Genomic DNA, 15,448 nt, shown 5'->3' on the forward strand with positions numbered 1-15,448 from the left:
GGGCCCTAGAACACTATTTTACACAGGTTTATTTATTTTTATTTCATGTCTTGAGTGCTTACCTTCTTGTATATGTGTGAATGCCCAGGTATGCTGGTGCCCAAAGATGCCAGAAAGGATTTTATGACCTAGAGCTACACATGGATCCAAGGCTTCCCAGTGGGCACTGAGAACTGATACTAGCTTTTACTCAAAGGGGTCTGTGTGCTTAAATGCCTGGGCATCTGCCTATCCACCAAAGAGATATTTTAACAGTAAGAGTGCATACAAACTTGTTAAAATTTTTAAGTGAGTATAAAATTAAATCATTTCAAAATAAAAGGACATGAAGTGGTTAATCATATTCCTAGTGAACACCTTAGTAACTCTTCCATACCCCAATGCCTCCACAAACAGAAAGATCATCAGCACCTATATATTCAGCAGTCATACGACATAGACAAGTGACAATGCACAGAAAAAAAAAACTATTACTAGATGCAGTTTAATTTCTTAGGTTTTAGGAGCCATTCTATGATGTTCCTAAGTTGTCTGGGCTCATTCACAAAAGCTTCAAATGTCACAGGAAAAGTCATGGCCTAAGACCTCTAAGTTTCTGAATTTGATAAAGAATTCCTGGAAAAAATATTGACTGACGATACTCATCGCTCTATCCCTATATGTTTAGAATGAAATGGAAAAACTATCAAATTTTGCTGACTGTATACTTTGCCATGGAGGAGATCAATAAGGACAAACAATTGCTTCCTAATATAACCATGGGTTTCCATGTCTACAATTCCTTTAATTCTAACAAAAGAACCCTGGAGGGCCCTCTGATGTTCTTGTCTGGGAGGAGTGATCATATCCCTAATTACAAATGCAAAACAAAACACAAAGCTCTAGGAATCATTTCAGGAACCTGGCCAGAATTTTCTGCTGCTATTGGAACACTTTTGGAGCTCTACAAAGTCCCACAAGTAAGTTAGGAAAGTATTTTTGTTCACAGTCACTTAGGAAACCTGACCAAAAGAAAACAAACAATTGTTTACTTTAGACAGATTTCAAAATCATTGAATGAATTCCCTTAGTATGGCAATGATTAGTAGGGGAAAGAGTGTGGTGAAAAGCATGAGCAGGACATGAGCAGTATATTCTGATAATTTCAAAGCAGATAACTTAATAATACTCGTGATTCTATCTCTAAATGCTGGCAAGATGTTCTGTAAATACTGAGGCTGTATTTGCTCACAAGTCAAATTTTACAACACCTAAGTGCCAAATCTTGCATACAAATATCTCATAATACATAGAATGGTCAATATCTGACATAAGAAAATAAAAAGTACAGGACATGTTACTAAATTTGCAACAATCCTCAAATGAAAAATTTTCAAGGAATTTTTATGATATCATTCAGGATAATACACCTCAGAGAGCAAAGAATATCTACATAGGTATATTCCAAATACTGACTATTGCCAGCCTATACTGAAGCAAAGCATCCATCAAAAGGCATCAGTATAAACAAAGAAAACATTGGGTGAGTGTAAGGGTAGGGAATAATCAAGATCACAAAACCCACAGTGTGGCTCTGATTGTTATCACTCAGTTAAACAATTCATATGTGAAGAATGAACCTATTTCCTCTCTTAAGGTGATGGCCCCAAATACATAGAACATCAGAATCACTTTTGTTCCTGTGTTTCTTCAGGTCACATATGGACCTTTTAATGCCGAGCTAAGTGACAAAGTTACATTCCCATCCCTTTATCAGATGTCTCCTAAAGACAGAGGCCTAATCCATGGTGTGATCTCTTTATTGCTGTGCTTTGGCTGGAATTGGGTGGGGCTTTTTGTGGTTGATGATCTGAATGGAAAAGAGTTACTCTCTCACCTGAAAGCAGAAATGGCAACAGAAGATATCTGTGTGGCTTTTACACAAAAAAATCCCTGCTTATTGGAAGCTAGGGTTAAAAAATATTGCTGGTTTTGTGGACCTGAACCAACATACACAAGTGAATGTACAGGTATTCTATGGTGATATAGATGACTTGTTGATATTCTGCCTTAATAATAGAATATTTTTAGCCAGAGGGAAGGTGTGGATCATGGCAAAGCAACACTTAATACATTTAGATTCTGCAGCAGATGAGTATTATTTGATATACTTTTTCAGAGGAAGTGTATCATTTTCAAAGAAGAGAACTATCCCTGGTTTCAAGAACTTTCTTGAGGATCTTACACCCTCCAGATACCGAGGAGATTTTTATTTCTCTAAATTCTGGATTGACAATTTTCTTTGTTCACTTCCTTCTTTGCCATGTGAATCTCTTAATCCCTGCCCAGCGAATATTTCCCTAAAGATTAATCACAAAAACATTGATCTGATGACCATTTCTGAGTCCAGCTATTCCATATGGAATGCAATGTATTCCATGGCCCATGCACTCCATAAACTGCTATTGAACAAAACTGAAATGGGATCTACCGAAGACAGAAACACAGACTGGCTTCTACCATTGCAGGTAAGTCTCACTCATATGCAAGGGAAGCTCAGGATCTAACATTATTACTAAGTAATTACTGTGGTCAAGCCATTAAAACGTTTTTCTCATTTTATAATTAAAAGTAGAAGTTAAAATGGAAAAGCTTCTGTTACAGTGTATGTGTATACATCTGTAATTATCTTATATGATTTTGGGACTGAAAGCACTGACTTGAAGACAGTAAGTTTGAATGTCTTTTAACAAATACTTTCATAGTTTGAGATGAAATTCTGTAACATATAAATGTAATCCATGTAAAGAGAAAGCAAGTTTAATATTAAAATTTATGTGCTTTCATGGAATATGCCAAGTTCCATGACGTATAGACATAGTGACCACATCCAAAGCTGCTTTTTCACATAAAATGAAATTTAGGTTAATAATACAAGACTATAAGAAGAACCTTTCATGGAAAATAAATTCCCTGTTCTAGAGTCATGAGTAACTGAAAAGTAATTGCTTGTACAAGTTCTTTATTCTTAATTGCATAAAATGAAGTTAAAACCAAACAGTGCTTCCATCTTAAAGGTTAGAGCATAAACCAGTTAATAAGCTGAGACTATATCTCCATGCATTAGAGATAAATGGATGTGTTTAGGTTTTAAACCAAAAAGATATAAACAGGAATCATCCACACACATATGAGCCTTGATGATCACCTTCAAATAGGGTATCATTAAGAAGACTGTTGAACAAGTAAATTTAACTTTAAATTCTATCAAAGACAGATGAACAAAAAATAAATTCTGAATGTATCATGTACTATGTAATCTTGAGTATTATGGAAAGCAATAATATTTAACATAGACATTGTCACGGTTTCTGAACATAGTCTACCAGAGATGTGATATTAGGTAAGTTTGTATAAGCCTTCTCTAGATAACAGAGTACCTCAGCAACAGTTCTATAATATGAGTAGGAATTAGATAACAAAATATTGAACATCATAATTTGAAACATTAACCTGTTTAATTTGTTAAATATGGAATTAAATCACGCTAGGGGCATGATTCAGCAAGTATAAGCATGTGCTTCTCATACAGGGTCCCTGAGTTTGGTTGTCAGCACACATATGGTGGCTCACAACTGTCTTAATTTCAGCTCCATGGAATCTGACACACGCTTTTGCTTTCTGCAGGAGTCAGATATGTACTTTGTGTACATGTGTACATACTCGTAGGCAATAAACAAAAACAAAAATAACACATATGTAGGGGGCCTGAAGTGGCTCAGTGTTTAGAAGTACTTTGTGCTATTTAAAGACCCACAATTCCTGTTATCTAGATAAAAGCTTACAACTATCTGTAACTCTACTCTGGGCAGTACCGTCTTCTGGCCTCCAGAGGCACCAGACACATTTGTAGTGAACATTGTACCAGATAGTGTTCATATCAAAGCTGAAAGTCAAATGTTGTGACAGAAAACAAACCAAAGAGAAATGAAGGCAGGTAGTGGGTCTCTTTTCAGTTTCCTGAATTATAACTGACATAAAGTTTGCACATATTTATTGTACATTTTTAAATGAATCTGGAGTTTTGCATAAACTCCTAATAATATTATCTCATTGTAATCTCACATACATGTATACCAATTTACCAAATTGAAATACACTCATATTCATTGTGTGGCATCAGAAAAGACATATCTTAAGACATATGAATCCACTGATTTTCTCTAAAAAAATTATATTTTCTAATTAGAAATATTTTGCTGGTGCTGGGGAAAGTTACAGGGCCTTGTTTACTCTAAGAACATGCTCCACATGTTCCATACCTTAGATATTTCTCTTTGTGTTCAGTAGCTCTTGTATTACTTTCATGGGGAGAACTTTTCATCTCACTAAAACAAGTGTGGGGGGACACCTAAACAAACTAAGCCTCTTCAAAAACAAAGCTATGTTAGAGAGAGAAAGAGAGAGAGAGAGAGAGAGAGAGAGAGAGAGAGAGAGAATGGATTTCTCTTAAAGGTCATCAAACAGTAATTTGTATGGGCCACTCATATCAAATCATGTCTCTCTTCAGCTGCATCCATTTCTGAGTAAAATTAAAGTGACAAATGCTGCTGGAGATGAAATAAGCTTCGATGAGGACAAGAAAATTATGGAAACGTATGATATACAAAATTTTGTGGAACATACTCAGCACATTTCATTACTAGTTAAAGTGGGAGAGTTTGTCTTCAAGAGTCCAGAAGATCAAGGCTTTTTCATCAATGAAGTTCTGATTAAATGGCCAAGCAACTTCAATCAGGTCTGGAAGTTTTCAATATTTAATTTGTAGAGAATATTTGTAAAGGATTACTAAAATTACTTGTGTGATGTCTTTTAGATATTTTTAAATAAATGTTTTTAAATTTCAGTTCACTTTCTTTACATCCCCCAAAATGGTTCCTCTTGCCTCACCTCTCAGCTTCCCCTCTCCTCCTTTTCCTCTCTCCTACTCTCTTTCCCCCAGAAAAAAAAATGATCTCCCCTCCCACCATATCAACCCTCTCCAACACATCAAGTCACATCATAACTGACCATATCTCATCCACTGAGGCCAGTTCAAGCCAGCCTGCCAGGGGAAAGTGCTCCAAAATGAGGCAATAGAGTTCATGTTTGAAACAGCCTCCGCCCCTCCAACTACATTTGCCAGGCTACAAAGATGAAGAACAAACTACTCATTGGCCAACTATGTGCAGAGGGCCAATGCCCAGACCATAATGCTCCTTAGTTGATGTATCAGTCTCTGTAAACCCCCATGATTCTTAGTTAGTTGTCTCTGTTAGTCTTATTTTGGAGTTCCTGTCCCTTCCAGGGCCTTCCAACACTTCCACAAAATGGATAGAACTCCACCCCATGCTTGTCCCAGTATCATCAACCAACTACAGGGTGGAGCCTCCCAGAAACCTGTTCTGTAAGACTCTCTACTGTTGTGGTGTGTCTCAGGTTGGGTCAATTATTATTTGGAGTTTTCCCTCAATCTTTATTCCTGCACTTCCTGTAGGCAGGGTAAGTTTTGGATCAAAGGTTTTGTTAATGGGTTGATTTCCCCTCACTCCACTAGTCCTGCCTGGCCAAGAGGTGGTCACTTCAGGCTTCATGTCTCTCCCTGTTAGGGGTCTCAGTTATAGGAACACCCACATCCTCCCACCGACCTCCATCTTGACAAATATATTACCTTAGTTTCCCTTCTTGTTCCCAGCCCTAGAACCTCCCACTGACATTGTCCCTACATCTGATCCCAACTCTTGTTTCTCTCCCAAGTACATCTCTTATCCAGTCCCTCCTCTTTATCCACTTCTGCTGTCTAATCTATGTCCCCTTCTGAGTGACATTCCAGCACTCTCCCTTAGACCTTCCTTGTTACTTATCTTCTTCGTGTCTGTGGATTGTTGCCAGAGCCCGCCAGCAGAGTTGAACAGTTCTTGAGTTGGGAGTGAGGATTAAAATTAAAAAACTAACACACAACACACATGGGCCTTTTCCAAGAGGCTCCAGTGGAGATATTAGACTCGACCAGCCAGCAGCCTGACTTTATTGCAGAGAGCTTTTAAGCCAGAGTAAAAACAGCTCAGAAAAATGGGTTAAATTTATGAGGAGGTGAAACAATAGGTGTGATTTTGAAAAGCTCTCCCACCTGCTGTCACAAACAAAGGGAGATGGACTTGCAAATTCTTCCCTGGCTTCAGTGAAGGCCTGGTAAAAGCAGTCTTCCTGTTGAGATTTAAATATCAAAGCAGCTACCAGAGCAATGGCTTCCAACAGATCGTGGTAGGTTTATCCTGTACTATAGGTCTAATATCCTCTTGTAAGTGAATATATACCACATGTGTCTTTCTGCTTCTGGATTACCTCACTCAGGATGATCTTTTCTAGTTCCCACCATTTGCCTGCAAATTTCATGATTTCCTTGTTTTTAACAGCTGTGTACAGTTCCATCGTGTAAATGTAGCACAATCTCTTTACCCACTCTTTGGCTGAGGGACATCTAAATTGTTTCCAGTTTCTGGTTATTAAAAATATACCCTGTATAAACATAGCTGAGCAAATGTCCTTGTTGTATGGTAGAGCATATTTTGGGTAAATGCCCAGGAGTCGTATATCAGGGTCTTGAGGTAGAACTATTCCCAGTTTTCTGAGAAATTGCCCGCTTGATTTCCAGAGAGGTGTGTAAATTTCCACACCCATCAGCAACGCAGGAGTGTTCCCCTTTCTCCACATCCTTGCCAGCATGTGTTATCACATGAGTTTTTGATCTTAGCCATTCTGACAGGAGTAAAATTGAATCTTAAAGTCATTTTGATTTGCAATTCTCTGATGGGTAAAGACATTGAGAATTTAAGTGCTCCTCAGCCATTTGTGATTCCTGCTGTGAATTCTCAGTTTACCTTTGTACCTCATGTTTTAATTGGATTATTTGATATGCTGATGTTTGATTTCTTAAGTTCTTTGTGTATTTTGGATATCAGCCCTCTCTGTGATGTAGGGTTGGTAAAGATCTTTTCCCAATCTGTAAGCTGCTGTTTTGTTCTTTGATTTCTTTGGTTTACAGAAGCTTTATAGTTTCATGAGATCCCACTTATTAATTGTTGATCTCAGAGCTTGTTCTATTGTCATTCTATTGTCTGCTATGCTAATGAGTGCCAGGCTTTTCCTCCATTTTATCTTCTAATAGATTTAGAGTCTCTGGTTTTACTTCAATGTCTTTGATCCACTTGGACTTGAGTATGTGCAGGATGATACATACAGGTCTATTTGCATTTTCTACATGCAGACATCTAGTTAGACCTTCAATTTGGTTCGGCTGATCAACCTGTCTGTTTCTGTGCCAATACCATGCAGGTTTTATTTCTATTACTATGTAGTATAGCTTGAATCAGGAATGTTGATACTGCCAGAAGTTTTTATTATACAGAATGTTTTTGGCTATCCTGGGTCTTTTATTTTTCCATATGAAGTTAATGGTTGAACTTTCCAGGTCTGTAAAGAACTGTGTTGGAATTTAATGGGAATTGCATTTAATCTGAGGATGGCTTTTGGCAGGATGACCATTTTTAGTATGTTAATCCTAACAATCTATGATCATGGGAGTTCTTTCCATCTTCCAAAATCTTCAGTTTATTATTTCAAAGACTTGAAGTTCTTGTCACACAGGTCTTTCAATTGCTTGGTTGGTGTTACCCCAAGATATTTTATAGTATTTGTGGCTCTTTGTGAAGTGTGTGTGTGTTCACCTACTTTCTTTCTCAGCCTTATTGTTTCTTGTGTACAGAAAGTCTATTGAATTTTTTTGAAATAATTTTATATCCACACACTTCACTGAAATTGTTTAGTAGCAGTAGGAGTTCACTGGTAGAATCTTGGGGGTCACTTATCATCTTCAAAGAATGATACTTTCAGTTCTTCTCTTCTTGTTTTATATCCCTTTGATCTCTTGTTTTATCACTCTAGGTAGAAATTGAAGCACTGTATTGAAGAGATATGGTGCAATTGGCAGCCTGGTCTTGTCCCTAATTTTAGCAGGAATGCTTGAAGTTTTTGTGCATTTAACTTGATGTTGGTTATTGGCTTGCTGTATATTGCCTTTATTGTGTTTAGGTATGTGTCTTGCCTCCCTGATTGTATGATGTCTCTTTGAAAATTTAAAATTATTATTATATTCTATATTCTTAGCTCTTTTGTGATTGTGAGCTTGTGTGTGACTGAGCACATGTACTTGTTAGGGCCACACTCAACACTGATTATCTTCCTCTGTTGCTCTCCCTTTTATTTTTAAACCGGTTATCTCTCTGAAACCTATGCTTCTGGTCTTGCTGTATTCAGTGGAAAGCATATCCTTGAATTTCTCACTGTCTTCATGACCACAAAATTTCTATTACAGGAATATATTCTACACCCAACTTTTCTTTCAATCCCTTCAGGATGATCAGTTCAGGTATTCATGTTCATGTGACAAGAATGTTAAATGCTAAATCATCTCTTCAGTCCAATTTGATTATTTTCAGAAATAAACCACTACTTAACTACTTCCTGCAGATTCAATTAGATGAAGTAAATTTAAATGTGTGTTCATTCATGCTGCAGTTAATGAATCAGTGTTCATGGTTATATAGGTGTGTAGGTGTGTGGTTTATGTGTACATACACATGCATACAAATGTATGTACATATTGACATATTTATTATACATGCATGATCATGCTCAAGCGTCCTTCCATTTATACAACTCATACTCAAGCATCTCAATAATTTTGCACATTTGTGATTTAGCGTGAACAGAAAATAAACTATGGATTTTGATAGAACACTTTTCTGTAACAAATGTATATGAGCTGCCAGATATGTGTGCCAGGAACTGAACTTATATTTCTCTGCAAGAAAAGTATGAGCTCTTAACTGCTGAGCCAGTTATCCAGAAGGATATTCCTGTTAATATGTTAAAATTTATGAGATAGAAAATGAATCCAAATAAAGGCAAAAAAGAGGTCTAAGAATAGATAGAAATGTTTGTTCCTGTCCTACACAATTTTTAACATATAACAAACTAAAGTTGTGCTAGTTTAGTAGTTAATGTGATTAACTAATGTGCAACTGGTGAAAATCCTATGTAACAGTGTAACTAATATTTAAAAAGAAAGAAGTATTCCTAGCATTGGGAATTAAAGGTAAAAGTCACAGTAATAGATCATAATTCACCAATGGCCAAACCATCTTTCATGAGAAAAGTAAACTTCCTTTTGCAGCTGAATCAGAGTGCATGGGTATTACTACATGATTGGAAATGTAAAGGTAGAAATAGATGAGGAAAGATGGACTGGGTTTCTGTCTGACAATCCAACTGTTTCATAATTCATATGAAAAATGAGTTCTGGCTTGCTGCCTCACAGGAGAAAATATATGGACATTGTACACATTTCACAAAGGCTAGGAAGAAGTGAGTCACAGATTAGTCACCATAAAAGGATGTTGAACATTTAGCATTGGAAAGTGTGCTAACTTCAAATTTCCATTCTACACTCTTGTATTAGACACTCTGATTTCCTCATAAACCCATAGAATTTCCATAAGATATATGAATTTAAGTTATTTAGCCTAAATTATTTTAAATTAATGTACAATATTACTACCAGTTTTTCTGTGTTTCCCTCAGATTCCTCAATCTGTATGTTCACAGAGCTGTGGTCCAGGATTCTTGAAAGTTCCACAAGAAGAGAACCTATCTGCTGTTTTTCTTGTGTATTTTGTCCAGAGCAGCACATTTCCAACCAGACAGGTATAAAAATAATATCTTTTCTCAAAGATATATATTATATGTTATATGTTAATATCTTACATGCTTGGGAATGTAGAATCAGAAAACTAAGAAGTGACCATGGTATCATAATGTAGTGCTCTTCTCTATGTCTCTTTCACTCATCCCTGAATCCATTAGTAACCACTGCTGATTCCACATGATGTGTGAAGGTTTGAGTGGCAGTTCTCTTGCTATTGTGTCAAAATCAACCTACTTAAAAATTCTTCCTTTTGGTTCATGAAATGGCCATCTCAACTCTTGCAGTGATACTTGCTTTAGGCTACCCATTGAATGTGAGATATCCAGTTGTTCAAGATTGAATTATATTTCTGTAATAAACAAATGTAATGATCGGTGCCTGAAAGTAACTCCGGGAAAAGTAGATGTGTAATTGTTTCCTCAATACACAAGAAATGGAACTGCATTTAAAACACTTAAAAGTTGACATTTCAAGTACCAACAATAGCAGAAAAAGCCAGTCTTCATAAATGAAAGTATGGCTCCCTGTTTAAGGTTATTGTCATCCATGTGATAACATATACATGTAACATCACATGGAATGAGCAATTAGTATTTATGAATAAACAGACAAAGACACAAATACAACATTTAATGAGAAAGAGTTCATGAATTTGAGAGACACTAAATATAAGGTGGGTCCAGGAGAAGGTCTGGAAAGAAGAACAAAGAGGTATAGTGAGGTAAATGTGTTATTTTAAAAATGAAAAATTTTATTAAAAAAATAAAAAGTCATAAGGAAGAAGCATTATTATAATGATGAGAATCTATTATTATTTATTAAACTGAAAAAGGCCAACCCTTAGGCAATTTTATAAGGCTTGTCTATGCTGTTGATTTTCTCAAAGAAATCAAAAAAATGGTTTTGTTGGCTCTTTGAATCATTTTGGTTTTAGTATATTGATTTTAGCACTGAGTTTGATTATTTCCAGCCATCTACTCCTCTTCAGTGTGTCTATATCTTTTTTTATTTACTTAGGGGAGATAGACCTATTTATTTACTTGATCTTGATTTCACTTTGGTAAGTGGAATCTATCAAGAAAATTGTGCATTCTATATAAAGTTTTTGTAATGTATAGGCTTTTGAAGTACCACTTAAAGATTCTTTTTTATTTCCTTTGTGTCTGTCCTTATGTTCCCTTTTCATTTTCAACTTTGTTCATTTCAGTACTGTCTTTCTGCCTTTTGTTACTTTGTTTCAGGGCTTGTCTATGCTGTTGATTCTCTCAAAGAAGTAAAAAAATGGTTTTGTTGGCTCTTTTAATCACTTTGGTTTTAGTATATTGATTTTAGCACTGAGTTTGATTATGTCCAGCCATCTACTCCTCTTCAGTGTGTCTATATCTTTTTTGTTGTTTTGTTTCTAGGTCTTTCAGGTGTGACCTTAGATTGCTTGTATGAGATGTCTCAAATTTCCTTAAGAAGCACCGAGTGCTATCAACTTTCTTGCAAGCACTGCTTTCATTGTGTCCCATAAGTTTGGGCATGTTGTGTCTTCATTTTCATTGAATTATAGAAAATCTTTGATTACTTTATTTCTTTGATTGCCCTGACCCTCAGGGCTTCAATGGGGTTCCTAAGGTGGATAGATTGGAAGGAATGGGGGGAAAAGGAACAAGAGAAGCAAGAAATGAAAGCCAAGTCTGTTCATCTGATCAAGGCTTCTGTTTATTAAAAATTTTTACCCAACTTATATAGGGAGAAGGCAGGAAAGGGGGAAGGTTAATCTACTGCTGCAGGAAATAGGAAGAGTGCTTTCATGGGTTAAATATTGTACCTGCAAGATACCATAAGGATGTTCTCTTAAGATATCTTACAGATGCTCTAACAAAGGATGTCCTCACAAGGCACTTCTCTATACAAGTTTCACAGTACAAACACAGACTAATGATTACACAAGTGATTCAGAGTGGGTGTATGATTTGTTTTCAATTACATATCCAGGGTTACAAGTTCAGTTGCAATTTAAAAAATACAAAAGGAACAGATATTATTGTTAGCTCAATAACTCTACTTTAAGGAATCCAAAGGATGTCTCCTTAAAAGAAAACACATTTACTATATTACAGCCTGCTTTTAGGCTGGCAGTGTTTGCAGAATGATTGCAGTCTGATTGCAGTCCAGAGATACAGAAAATACATGAACTTGTCTTTTATGAATAGAAAATAATAATAAACAACTCCTTTTACTAAATGTATCATCATCTATGCTATAAATTAGATTTAGTCTATTTTAGTCAATTCTTATTTATTAAATTTTATTTCATCAGGAATGTATGCTCCATTGCCTCATATCTTTAAACAACATTTACAGGGAGTTCTCAGCCTATAATAAAAGAAATATAAATTTTAACACAAATCTCTTGGCTTCTCAGGGTTTGCATATTGTCTTTGTTTACCCTACACCAATATACTGTTTAGGGGCATATAGCCCAAGAAAACTCCTGAAATGATGGCCTCATCTCTCTATTTGTTTGTCTGTGCTTAATGATCTCCAGGGCCTATAGAAGATTTCCAAACAGTGGACAGATATAGTTAAGTTTAGGCTTTTCATAAAAAAGACTCAAACATAACTCTTGTGTAGGAAAAACAAACAAACAAACAAACAGAAATTGAATCATATTGCAGAAAGTCCCCTGTAATACAACACATGGAAAAAGAGTTAGATATAGAATAACAGTGATCCTAACAATCTGGGATTGTGTCAAGCAACTGTGCTGGCTTCATGACTCTCAACAATTTCAGTGAATATGGCTGTCATTCTCCATTTTTGATTTAATATTTATAGATTTATGGCACTATTATATGACATGTAGGTCATTTCTCAGTCTTCAGAATATTACTGAAAGAACAAGACTGAAAATTAGAACAATTCCCAGGATTATTTTGGAATTAATAATGAAATATTAAGAGTCCTGTCCTGAGTCAAAGGATGTCAAAGACTATAGAAACTTATTTGCAACTTCCACATCTGAGATAGGTACTAGTTGATCTGAGCAGATAGCTGCTCTTTGTTGATGCAAGTGTTGTATATTTACTGCTCCATAGTCTATGGAGGCCAGATATAACTTATTCCCATGTTACCTTAGAAAAATTATATAGAAGTGGGGTAACAAATATCCATTAAAACTGTGAGTAACAAGAAAATTGAGAAGAACCCACAATGGCACAATGGTGGAATTAATGAAGTATATTTTTATACATGGAAGTGATCAAAGTACTTTGTATTGTATACATACTTAGAAACTCACAGTATATAAAAAAGCATTTGAAGGATTGCTTGACAGTGTTACTGCATCTGAATATGAGTAATATATATTTCACTGCCCTAGAGAAATTGATAAAGTCTTCAGCAGAAAGTTTATTGTTAATTAAAGAAGATAAAGAGTAAAAATGGGAATTATAAAGATTTTCTTCCTTGGCAGTATCAGATAGCAGAATATGCCAGGCTACACTTATCAATGGAAAGCACTCTCATGAATTAAATGTGCAATGACTAAATAATTGTAAAAGCTAAAATGTTGATTCACTTCCTCCCCTCAGATCAGCAGGTGTGTATCCCTTGCTCAAGTCAAGAGTACCCAAACCCTGAGAGAAACTATTGCCTGCCCAAGAGATTGACCTTCTTGTCCTTTGAAGATCCTCTGGGCATGGCTCTAGCCTGAACAGCTCTATGCTTCTCTGTCAGCACAACTGCAGTTTTGGGGATCTTTCTTAAACACCGAGAATCACCCATTGTTAAGGCCAATAACCGGACTCTCAGCTACATCCTGCTCATCTCCATCCTCCTCTGTTTCCTCTGCTCTTTTTTCTTCATTGGCCGTTCAAACACAACCTCCTGCATACTGCAACAAATAACATTTGCACTTGTGTTTACCTTGGCTATTTCCACCGTTTTGGCAAAAACTATAACTGTAATTCTGGCCTTTAGAGTCATGAAACCAGGGAGAACAATGAGAAGATTCTTTGTCTCAGGTGTCTATAATGCAGTCATTCCCATCTGTGTCCTGATCCAACTTATTCTCTGTGGAGTCTGGCTGGGAACCTCACCTCCCTATATTGACACAGATGCACACTCTGAAAATGCTCAAGTCATCATTTTATGCAACAAGGGCTCAGTAACTGTTTTCTACTGTGTGCTGGCCTACTTAGGGTCCCTGGCCCTAGGCAGTTTCACTGTGGCTTTTCTGGTGAGGAACCTGCCTGACACATTCAATGAGGCCAAGTTCCTGACATGCAGCATGCTGGTGTTCTGCAGTGTCTGGGTCACCTTCATCCCTGTCTACCAGAGCACCAAGGGCAAAGCCATGGTGGCTGTGGAAGTCTTCTCCATCTTGGCCTCCAGTGCAGGGCTTCTGGGATGCATCTTTTTCCCTAAGTGCTACATTATTCTCTTAAGACCTGATATGAACTCTTTGAGATGTATTAAAAACAAAAAATAGCAAATAAAAATTGATCGTTTTGATGTATTAGTTTTCTAATAAACCCATTAGTATACTAAAATTAAATTATTTACATACTTTTAAGTAACCTTTTTCTGAAATGTATATTTAAACAAAAATAAGAGCTCCTCACTTTGTCTCACAATCACAGACATTCTATTTCAGAATAGAAGCTGCTGCTGAAATAATTTTAGTAAGATATTCATGTTACTTATTAATTTGTGGACAATGCTAGTGTTAAAATATTAAAAATGTAAGTACATGATAGTAATTTAGATAAACAGTGTATGAACTCAATACTTGTTTTATTTCTTATTTTTGGGAGTATAACAGGGCTTTTGGTGGTATTTGAGATTCTTCTATAGAACAGGCATGAAAATAGATCTCTGGAAAGGGGGAGGGTCTTTTAAACAGTTCAGCCATTCCAAAAATCAGAGTAGAGAATTTTCTAAAAGAAAAAAAATAAATCTACTACCTGGCCCTGCTCTCCTTTCCTAGATTCAGCACCCCACTCTAGAAATACTTGCTCAGTCACCTTCATTGCTATTGTGTTCACAATAGGTAGGAAATGGAAAATTATAAATATGTTTGACATGATAAATATCATACACATAATTAGTTGTAAGTAGAAAAATTATAATTTAGGTAACCCATATCCAGAAGACAAATATCTCTCATTCTCTATACTGGGGCATCTAGATCCCCTGTTTCAGATGTGAGTATCACCATGTAGAAACAAGAAAAAATGTTGGGCAAGCAATAAAATGGCAGGTACAATTGATCTGATTGGGATAATGTGGGGAAGGTCCCCTAATTATCAAAGTGGATAAATATGAAAGAAGGAAGCAGAACAAATAACAGTAAATATTTGTGAAAGGGTTTTAAGCAATCATACTGGGAATTTATCTACATAAAATCCCTATAATACATGTAAGTCCATGCATGAATATGTTACATGTTACAACCTAAATATTTTTAATAATGAACACAGATAAGTATAGTTCACCACTGTCAGAAGAAGCTTTTCTTTGCAACAGCAATCATGACTGAAAAACACAACCAATCACAAGGCAGAATCACACTCACACCTGATAAATCTACAAAACAATTCCCAGATCTAAGACTCAGAGATTATGCAGAACAGATGATGAAAAATTATATAAGGCAGAGGATCAGAGTATGTT

General features: G+C 36.1%; 1 protein-coding gene across 1 annotated transcript; it reads left to right on the forward strand.

The window, feature by feature from the left end:
• Positions 1-686: 686 nt before the first annotated feature.
• LOC132650700 (vomeronasal type-2 receptor 116-like) lies at positions 687-14,237 on the forward strand (the record flags this gene model as incomplete). The annotated part of the gene is given in 3 exon segments (XM_060376040.1): positions 687-959; positions 1,694-1,828; positions 13,428-14,237. Coding segments are annotated over 3 exon segments (1,218 nt in total), but the record flags the coding sequence as incomplete, so codon positions are not given.
• Positions 14,238-15,448: the final 1,211 nt, after the last annotated feature.

This window comes from Meriones unguiculatus (genome assembly GCF_030254825.1).
Source record: "Meriones unguiculatus strain TT.TT164.6M chromosome 13 unlocalized genomic scaffold, Bangor_MerUng_6.1 Chr13_unordered_Scaffold_28, whole genome shotgun sequence".
NCBI lineage: Eukaryota > Metazoa > Chordata > Mammalia > Rodentia > Muridae > Meriones > Meriones unguiculatus.